This window comes from Xenopus laevis, chromosome 7L, assembly GCF_017654675.1.
Source record: "Xenopus laevis strain J_2021 chromosome 7L, Xenopus_laevis_v10.1, whole genome shotgun sequence".
Taxonomy (NCBI): Eukaryota; Metazoa; Chordata; class Amphibia; order Anura; family Pipidae; genus Xenopus; species Xenopus laevis.
Window position 1 is genome coordinate 123,006,224 of NC_054383.1, and position 10,425 is coordinate 123,016,648.

Below are 10,425 nucleotides of genomic sequence, written 5' to 3' on the forward strand. Positions count from 1 at the left end.
CAGCAGGGGTGGGACCATGATGCAGCGACATGAGGGGCGTGGCTATTGACTGGTTGTCACGTCATTCATAGAAAATCCTGTCCAGTTTTCCTACACCTGGAAAACTGGGCAGGTGGCAACTCTAAGCAGACGGGTCTATGAAACAGAACAGAAAAGTTAAAAGAGTGATACGGCTGAATATATAACTCATTTATGAAAAAGAGTACATACGTTTTTATTGTCGTACATTTTATTAGTGAGTGTGCACTACTGATGTTTTTTTTATAAATGGAATAACCTGGGGAGGGATACATGCTCTATCCCAATAGTTTAGCTAAAGATGGTAGGAAGTAATAGCTGGCTGTGACATGTACAGATCTAAGAGCAAAGCAGAAAGAGGAGCGGGCATTTTATTGTTTTTATGTTTCTTGCCAAAAAAATTTAATGTTCAGATCTTTCATGTTCTCTTGATAATCCTTATCAAATTTTTCACTCTGAGCCACAGTGAAATGGTTCTTCCAGTCTCCAGAAACTCCTGTGGGAGAAAAACAGTCAGAAATCGGATGTTTGTATGTATGTTCCATTAGAAATGTGTGGTACTAATACATTCATATTGGAGGGATAGTTGGCCAGATTCATTTTTATTAATATATTTCATGCTTTATCTCCAAAGACTCCATTGTAGTCTATAGAGAAATCTCATACAAGCCTATACCGTTGAACATTTTCATAAATAAAGGTGGCCATACACGGGCAGATAAAGCTGCCGATATCGATCATTTAGACCAATTTGGGGCTTCCAATGGGTCTTCCCGATTGATATCTGGCCAGGTCTGGGAAGGTTTGATTTTTACCCGACCCGTCGGAGCTCCTTGGCGTATCGTAATTCGATCATTTGACCATATGGCCAAACGTTCGAATTACCCCCGATATAGCCATGCCGTTAGTGGCACATCGGGGAAAGATCCACTCGTTTGGCGATGTCGCCAAATGAGCGGATCTTTGAGTCTATGGCCAGCTTAAGAAACCAGAAGAAGCAGGCTTTTCATGATATGAAGCAAAGTTGGGTTGGTTAGAGGACATGAAAGCTACAATTCTTTAAATGGAGGCCCATATATGAGTATACAATGTTAAGTTAAACTAGTTAATATAGTTTAATTTTGCTTTTCCTTTACTTTATTTATTTTTCTTTGCTTTACTATCTTTATACATGTACGCTATCATTGCATATTATAAACCATCAAACGGACGTAGAGAAAGTCCAGAAACCGATCTACATGATGGAAAATGAATCAAAAACAATTTAACATAAATGGAGGCCCATGAGACCTATTGTTCTCGGGGTAGGTGTTGCTGACTGCCAGTGGAAGTGGTGGGGTCTTTCTAGTTATTTGTTTTCAACCCCCATCTCCTTGGTTCAAGGAAGGTATAAGAGGGGAAGAGAGTAAAGCTTAAAAGGTGAGGTGGGGAGGAGATGGGCCGGATAACCTTTTTGTTTTTCTGTTTTTTCCCCACCCACCCAACCCCTTAAGCTGTACAGGTTCAGTTCTTCAAGAAGACAGAGGTCAGAGGATTGGATGAATTTACACCAGACCTCAAAGCAGCAGAATGATGCAAGACATAAAAAGTGCCAGAGTATTAGGGTTATGACCAGGTTTGTGCAGTACATTGAGACTTGCGCAGAAACCAGTGGTATGGACCACCAAGGGGCCCACTGAGAAAAAAGCAACCAGAGAGAGCAGTCCAAAGGTCTCTGGGCTCCTTTTTGGTGGATGCTCATGTGGCACCAGAGAATGTTTTGGTGGGTAAGGAATTGCAGGCAGTTGCTTGTAGTTTCAAAGTACAGGGCCCAAGGCTAGAAGAGAGCCATGACATTAACACCTGCCTTGAGGATTTGTAAAATGGTGGACTGCAACCATCTTTTTCACTTGGCACCCTGCTTTCTAGTTCATAAATGACCCCTAGTATTTCATTATTGTTATCAGCATAAAAATGTAACTGATTAATACAATACCTTTGCGCATGAAGGTGCCTCTACTTTTATCTAAAACATCATCTGGGATTTGAGTGAAGTTGGACATCTTGTTTTCCTTCATGACTTTAAAAGAAGAATATTTTACAACCGAGTCGATTTCTTCATCGTTTAACTCCTTTCCCAGGAACTTGCAGATTCTCACTACACTGCCCCGCAGATCCTGAAGAATAAGACCCATTAGTTTAAAAAATGAACCCTCAAGGGGTGGAATTATCAACAGTGCAGCCAGAGAACGGGGCAAATTGGGGGCAACATTTTGTATCAAATTTTAGCGGTGCCAAAATCTGCGCCGGTTGGTGAGTTTTGCACATTTGTGATTGAGGTCAGTGGGTGGGACATGGGAGTGAACGTCATAAGGCCTTAAATTTTATGGCAAAAATGAGCAGTTCACAAGCAAGACCAGAACTTTTAGTCAAGGCAGGTGTTGGGGGTCCAGTGGCATTTGACACCTTACAAGAGAAACCAAGAACTCCAGAATCAAGAAGATAAAGTGGCATTTTTATAAACCAATGATCCCCAACCAGTAGCTTGTGAGCAACATGTTGTTCACCAACCCCTTGGATTTTTCTCCCAATGGCCTCAAAGCAGGTGCTTATATTCAAATTCCTGGCTTGGAGGCAAAGTTTGGTTGTATAAAAACTAGGTGTACTACTAAATAGAGCCTCCTGAAGGCTGTCAGTCCATATACGGGCTACCAAATAGCCAATCAAAGCCCTTTTTTGGCATCCCCATGGATTGTTTTCATGCTTGTGCTCATGTGGCTCATGGGTGGTCCAGGGCCTAACAAGACACATGTTCTGTTGCTCAACATGACCGTTTACTCTAATTCTACCTTTTTGTCCATTTTACTAATGATAACAAAATCAAACTCTGTCCTCTCCAAAAACATATAGATGAAGAACTTACATCATGAAAATTCTAATACCTTCCTTCCTGGGTTTTAATCCCTATTGATATTGACATTTACTCCTCTCTCACCTGCTGAAGCTCCTCGTACGTAATGTAGAAAAAGTTGTCCTTGCCCGCCATTTGCATCCAGCCTTTCACATGATCAAACCATGATCCATACATTCCTGAAAGAATAATGACAATAGCAGAAAAGCTGGATAATTGATTGGAACAATTTATTCTGGAGCATTTTGATTCTTCTCGTCATCGCATCACATGGGTTGTGAATGAAGGGCTAGGTTGGCAGTGAGGGCCTAAGCCCAGATTTGTGGAAAGGCCACCAAGGCCCGGGCCTTGGGCAGCAGGATTTTAGGGGGCGACATGAAGCCCAACCACACCCACATTGGTTCGGAAACTCTGGCTCTGATCATGAGCTACAATAGATTTTTATATTTCCCATGCGCCAATCCCCAGTGCTCTTGACCTGATGATGAAAATTTGTGCATGTGTACAGATGAAGAAGAGGAAACAAGGATGATGAACGGCAGCAGGCCTAGGGGCACCCACTGTGTAAATCCGGCCCTGGGCCTAAGAATACATCAGTAAGGTTGAATACCCACCCTTGGCAGCTCTTAAAGCTCTAAAAGATCCCAGTGTACCAAACACAGAAGACAAAAAGTAGCCTGATACATTACAGGTGGTAGATAGAGTTCTTCTGCAAATAATAAACTGTGTCTCTCACTATTGTGCAATGTTTAGTAAATTTTTGGGCAAACATGAATTAAAGCCAATTGCTACACTACATCTAAATTCGAGTGAAGGATTCGAAGTAAAAAAACTTCGAATTTCGAAGTATTTTTTGGGCTACTTCGACCATCGAATGGGCTACTTCGACCTTCGACTATGACTACGACTTCGAATCGAAGGAATCAAACTAAAAATCATTCGACTATTCGACCGTTCGATAGTCGAAGTACTGTCTCTTTAAAAAAAACTTCGACCCCCTAGTTCGGCAGCTAAAAGCTACCGAAGTCAATGTTAGCCTATGGGGAAGGTCCCCATAGGCTTGGCTAACTTTTTTTGATCGAAGGATATTCCTTCAATCGTTGGATTAAAATCCTTCGAATCGAAGGAATAATCCTTCGATCGTACGATCGCAGTATTTGCGCTAAATCCTTCGACTTCGATATTCAAAGTCGAAGGATTTTAATTCCTAGTCGAATATCGAGGGTTAATTAACCCTCGATATTCGACCCTTAGTGAATCAGCCCCCAAGTGTCATAACAGAAATAGGCTTGACAAAGGGTCTCGCATAGGCCCGCAACGTTGCCAAGTTATGAGCTAATAAACAACCGACACTGGTTCAACAGCATCAGAAGTGCCATTGGTGTTTTGTAAGCAAACATACAGAGTGCACTGTAGGTCATAAGCATGAGTGTAGGGAATTAGCAATACCTAGCATTCCCAGTATACACAAAGGTAACCAAACAGCAGCAATGTGTACTATATTGCCATATATATTTTCTAGAATCTGGGGACACACCTATAGACCTAGGATTAGTCAGCATAAAACCAAATAGGAGTTCTAGAGCTGCAGATCACTCCTGTTTCAAGGTGATACAGTATCACCCTAGGAAATAGGCCATTCCATCTCTCTGAGCTTTTGTTAGGTCATAAGTGGAGGAGTTATTCTAACTAGAGTAGTAATTTGTTACTGTCTACTAACACATCTATCAGTGTTTCATTTATCAAATGAAGTTTTGAGAAAAAAAAGTAGTTGCTTGTAGCACCATCTGATGTGCAACTCTGTACCTGTGTTTTATTGCTCAGGTGCAAGTTAGACAAATAAAATCAAATATCTGAAGAGTTATGACCGATTCTACTGTATGTTCCCCTTTGCATATCAGTAGCTCAAAGACTCACCGTTGCTTTGAAAAAAGTTTTCTAATTCAGCTTCAAAACTTTCTGGTTCTTTAAAGAGCTTCAGTATTTTAGAGAAGTAAAACATGGACACGATGACATCCTTTGGGTTGCGCATTGTGTAAACAACCTGGAAGGATAAAGTAACGTTTTACTGTAAAGCAATGAGGTATTTTGGAGACAAACCAATGCAACCATGAATATGTATCAACCAATATGAAGATCACCTTTAATTGAGGCTTTGGGATTAGAGATACCTTAGGGATTGCCTCACGAGGAAACTTTGGGCGACTTCGGAAAACCGAAGCGCTCCGAGTGCGATCCTGCCAGTGATTCCCTTTCTAGCCAGCGGGAAGGCATTGCGGGGAGATTAGTCGCCCGAAGAAGAAGAGATTTGTCACTGGGCGACCAATTTTCCCTAAACCCTACATGTGCCACCACCAACCTTAGACAGGAAAGTAAAGAGGGATGAGGGCACTGTCAGTATAGTTGTGTACATTTATAGGTGGTGTCACCTGATGTCCTGACCCTGTATGGAATCCTTAATTCTTTTTCCCAACCCATTTTTTAGTGGGGGTGGATAAAAATAGAGAGAAATAAAGAATTGCAGGGCTGGTGGGTGAAACAGAAGTGAAAAGGGATGAAAGGTGAAGAGGAGAAATAAGAATAGAGACCATTTAGGGGATTTTGTATTGGAGTGTGTCCATTAATCAATAATTGTGTTTAGTTTGGGAAAAATATGATTCAGTCAATTATTATAGACAATTGTCGTGATTATTTCTAATGAAATAATGCTGTGTGCATGTGTTGCATTATTATAAGGCGTTGTGTGACCCCAAACAGTAAAATGTAGTAAAAGAAACCTGAAACAGTATCATGCAGAAATAATTCAGCTTCAAAAAGACCTGACTATCCTTTTTCATTGCCTTTTTTTTACCTTAGCCTTGGACTTGAAGAATGACTTTGAAAAAATGTGGTAGGGAATATGAGATGAAATTATCCGCGGAGAGGTGAGCTTTTCTGCTTCATCATAGCCCGCAATAGTTTCATACCATGGGGACCTTGACCACATCGGTACGGAATTGACAAAGGTTGGATCTCCATTCTGCTTGATCAGATTCAAAATCTCTGACATCCAGTGGGTACCTGCACAGGAAGGAGGAGAAGGTTTCAAGATCCTTCAGCATTCTCTAGTCCACTGAAGATAAACTACTCCAATGAAATACCTCCTTACTCACCTGATTTAGGATAGGTAATATTGAAAATATCATCATCCAAGACTTGGAATTCATCTTCTACTTTCTTGAGTATCTCCTCGGAGTGTACAGAGACACAAAAAGTGGCTCCTTTATATGTGAAATTGTCGAATGACATCTTTCTCTAATAGAACAAGGAGTGCCGAAATGTACTGCAGATCAGAAGACAGAATTTAAATACTAAGGCACTTCATAAAGAATGAAAATGTAACTGCCTGGGATTTAATCAGTGTCAGCTCATTGGAAGAATGTCAGTGCCAGGTCTCTTGTGTTCTGCTCTATGAAATGAACTGTTCTTGCTGATGTACAAAATTACCCTTTGGTCTTGTTCTTATCATTTCACCGACACACACGAGTGATAACAATACGCAACCTTGCAAATATCCCCAGGAACAGTAACGTCAAAAAATAAAAGTGTTTTAAAGTAATGAAAATATAATGCAGTGTTGCCCTGCACTGGTAAAACTGCTGTGTTTGCTTAAGAAACACTACTATTGTTTATATTAAAAAGTTGCTGTTTAGCCATGGGGGCAGCCATTCAAAGGAGAAAAGGCTCAGGTTACACAGCAGATAACAAATAAGCTCTGTCTGTCTAATGGTGTTATCTGTTATCCATCAGTTATCCTGTGCCATATAGCCGTTTTTCAATTTCCGCCATTGCTCCCCAGCAGCTTTTTTATATGAACTATAGTAGTGTTTCTGAAGCAAACACATCAGTTTTACCAGTGCAGGGCAACAGTACATGATATTTTCATAACTTTAAAACACTTACATTTTTTGGTGTTACTGTTCCTTTAATCAGAGAGGAGCAAACAAGTTCTCCAGAGTTCATCCTCATGGAAGGGTAGGATCACTGAGTTAAAAGCTAATGTTTGGAAACCTGAAAAGGAATGTTCTGTTCATCTGACCATGGCCTTGTTTTGCCCAAGTGACATACATAGTGCAGCTGTCAAAGGTGCAGCTTCATAAAGATCAACTGCTTATTCTGGCCAGAAATAATGACTTCATAACTGATTAGAGCATGAACATCAACTTTCTACTTCTATCAATAGCTACAACTGACTGTCAAGTTTTATAAATTATATAAGACGTCAATGCAGTATTCTTCATTAGGCAATGATTACAATGTGAATTTTAACTATGTATAGTACCCTATTAAAGAACAGCTTCCAAGATAGAATGTAAAGGGGTTGTTCAACACTTTTTTGCATTTTAATTCTTTTCAAATTGTTTTCCAGAAATAACTTTTTTCAATTGCTTTCCGTTTTATTTTTTAAATCTAAGTTTAAACTTTAATGTCCCTGTCTCTGGTGTTTCAGTCTGGCAGCTCAGTCTCTAAACTGTTACAATTTGCTCCATTAGTTGATCCATTTCTCAGCAGCATCTGTGGAATATTAGCAACTATTGTATCAACTCTAACAGCTGCCTGTAATGGAACTCAGGGATTCTGCTCAGCAGGGACACAGATAAGAAATGTATCCACTAAATGTATCAATTTAGAACAGTTTACAGGGTCGGCGACCCCCTACCAGAGCTGCTTTAGAGCTGCTTTAGGGTCAGGGCACACACAAGCAGATTGGGGGAGATTAGTCGCCCTGCGACAAATCTCCTCTTCTTTGCTTAGCTGTTACCCAGTCCCTAGTTCAGATTCGACAAACACAATTCTTCGACGGCATACCGCCCCCCAGTTATTGCTGCCCACAAATCTGGGCTTGTCAGTTTCAAGGTGGCGATTTTTTAGGGTAATTTATAATGAAGAATGCAGTCTTCAAAATGCAAAAAAAGCCACAATTGTATTTTGCACACCATGTCCTCCATATTTTGAATTTCTGCAGGCTCCTTTACCCCTTATATAAAAAGCTGCCTGCAGACAGAGTAGTATTCCCCCGGGGCGCAAGTGCTTGGTAAGTGAGCACTAGGGGGCTCGTACTTGCACCCCTAATTACTTTATCAGTAAACAAGTTTATTGCACAAACAGTGTCCTGACACAGTCTGCAAAAAAGAAACATTTTATTATATTTGCCCAAAAAACCCTCAATTACTCAGAACAGGTTACTTTGATTTCCTGCACTGCCACCTGGGAAAGTCTTTATTGCCGTGGGAGTGAAAGAGATAAGCGTGGCTGAAAGCCACTGAAGAAAAATATATATTTACAGGTATGGGACCTGTTATCCGAAATTCTTGGGACCTTGGGGTTTCCCAGATTGTGGATCTGTCTGTAATTTGGATCTTCATAACATAAGTCTACTAGAAAATCATGTAAACATTAAATAAACCCAATAGGCTGGTTTTGCCTCCAATACGGATTAATTATATCTTAGTTGGGATCAAGTACAAGCTACTGTTTTATTATATAAGTAAGTTGTAAAGTAAAATGTATAATGAAGCAATAGAATTCTTAATGAATCAGATAAAATTGAGTGTAGGACTGGCCAGATATGGGATGACTTTGACGTAGTTGGCCAACTTAAATATATTGCAATATATGGACAAACCATCCCTGTTTTGTTTAAAGGGTAAGGCATTTTTTAGAAGCTTAAAGGAGAAACAAACCCTTGCTACTAAAATCCCCTAACCCCCTACCGTACATAGACCCCCTCCCTGCTCCCTCCAGCCTAGTTGTTACCTTTGCTTAATGTCCCCAACTCTTTACTTACCCCTCGGTGCAGATTCTGCCCAGCAGAGTTCACGGGCGCCATCTTCAGCTGATTTGGTAATCTTCGTGTCTTCTTCCAGTGCTTCGGCAATTTCCGTGACTTTCGGCGCATTCGTAGTTGTTGCGAAAATGAAAATCGATCCAACTGCGCATGCGCCGATACGGCACTTACTCCCTTAAGATTACCAAAAAGTAGTGGTGGGCGAATTTGTCCCGTTTCGCTTTGCTGAAAAATTCCGAATTTCGGAAACATTTGGGAAACTCAAATTTTGATGCCCGTGTCAATTCTGACGCCGCAAATTTGCGTCTGTCGAACTCATTCGCCCATCAGTACCGAAGAGAAGAAGATGGCTGCCACAATCTCAGATGCCCTGAATCTGCACCGAGGGTAAGTAAAGAGTTAGGGGCATTCAGCAAAGGTACCACCTAGGCTGGGGGGGGAGCAGGGAGGGGGGTCTATGTAGGGTAGGGGAGTAAGGGATTTTAGAAGCAAGGGTTTACTTCTCCTTTAAGGCACAAAATGTCTCAATGTCCTAATATATATACACATACAGGTATAGGATATGCTATCTGGAAATCCATTATCTAGAAAGCTCTGAATTATGGAAAGGCCATCTCCCATAGACCCCATTTTATCCAAATAATCTAAATTCCACAAAAAAAAATCCTTTTTCTCTGTAATAATGAAACAATACCTTGAACTTGATCCCAAGTAATTAATTGATCCCAACTAATTGATAAATCCTTATTTGGAGGCCAAACCAGCCTATCAGGCTTTTTAATATTTAATATGTAAATGATCTAGTAGACAAGCTACGAACATCCAAATTATGGAAAGATCCGTTATCCAGAAAACCCCAGGCCCTGAGCATTCTGGATAACAGATCCCATACCTGTATCACAGAGAAAAATGTATCTCACTGTTTATCACATGAAAACTCTATTGAAGTCTATTGGGAAAAAAAACTGGAACTGAATTAGGAGAAAAGATTTTTTTCTCCCAAACATTTTCAGTTGATAAACCATTAAATAGTGTTTATTTTTATGGAACCGGTTCTGACCCAAAGTGGTTAAAACGGCGCATTTATAAAAACCCACATAAATACAGTATAGTATCACATGCAATAAGCAGTACAGATTCTTAAACAGGTTTAGCCAGAAACTGGAAAAGAATAAAAAAGAGCTTTGTTGCTAAATACAGAGGAACTTAATCTCCCTAATAAAGTTACAGGATTAAGCAATTGAATTGGTGCAGTTCTACTTCTCGTATATTAATGAATAAAGGAACCTTACCGTAGGTGTATTTACAGGAATGAAAAAAGAAATGTTTGTTAATTCATCCAACAAACTGGACTAGGATCCTATGTCCTCTGAAGGGTTCAACTGCTCGGTGAGACTGATTACAATAAGAATAGAGCTTGTGTATTTACTCTAAATGATGCTCCTCCCCATAATGCCACAGTGTAGCCTCCAATCAGCCAGTGAGGTTTTATAATAATAACAGGGAGAAGGTGTGAAATCTCAATAGAAACAAATTATCTTAAAGGGGTGCTTCACTTTTGAGAGAACTTTTAGTATATTATAGAATGGCCAATTCTAAGCAACTTTGCAATTGGTCTTCATTGTTTACATTTTATAGTTTTTAAATGATTTGCTTTTTTTTGGATGCCGGGTGCCTGGAAGTGGGGGGT

The 10,425-nt window shown here is 40.2% G+C and overlaps 1 protein-coding gene across 1 annotated transcript; it reads right to left on the reverse strand.

Moving 5' to 3' along the window:
- Positions 1-211: 211 nt before the first annotated feature.
- Positions 212-10,147, reverse strand: LOC108695915 (sulfotransferase 2B1-like). Its single transcript, XM_041569649.1, has 7 exons — positions 10,028-10,147; positions 6,061-6,230; positions 5,760-5,968; positions 4,826-4,952; positions 2,993-3,087; positions 1,994-2,174; positions 212-514 (listed from the first exon to the last, which is right to left on the reverse strand). The coding sequence occupies exons 2-7, from the start codon at positions 6,194-6,196 to the stop codon at positions 399-401; spliced, it is 864 nt and encodes a 287-aa protein (XP_041425583.1). The 5' UTR covers positions 6,197-6,230; positions 10,028-10,147; the 3' UTR covers positions 212-398.
- Positions 10,148-10,425: the final 278 nt, after the last annotated feature.

What these genes read in the sequence shown, in the direction of transcription:
- LOC108695915 (XM_041569649.1), bottom strand. Translation starts at nt 6,196, where the DNA reads ATGTCATTCGACAATTTCACATATAAAGGAGCCACTTTTTGTGTCTCT. An exon ending in CGTACGAGGAGCTTCAGCAG is followed by an intron (nt 2,175 to 2,992) that starts GTGAGAGAGGAG and finishes CTTATTCTTCAG; the next exon opens with GATCTGCGGGGCAGTGTAGT. An exon ending in AGGCACCTTCATGCGCAAAG is followed by an intron (nt 515 to 1,993) that starts GTATTGTATTAA and finishes TTTCTCCCACAG; the next exon opens with GAGTTTCTGGAGACTGGAAG.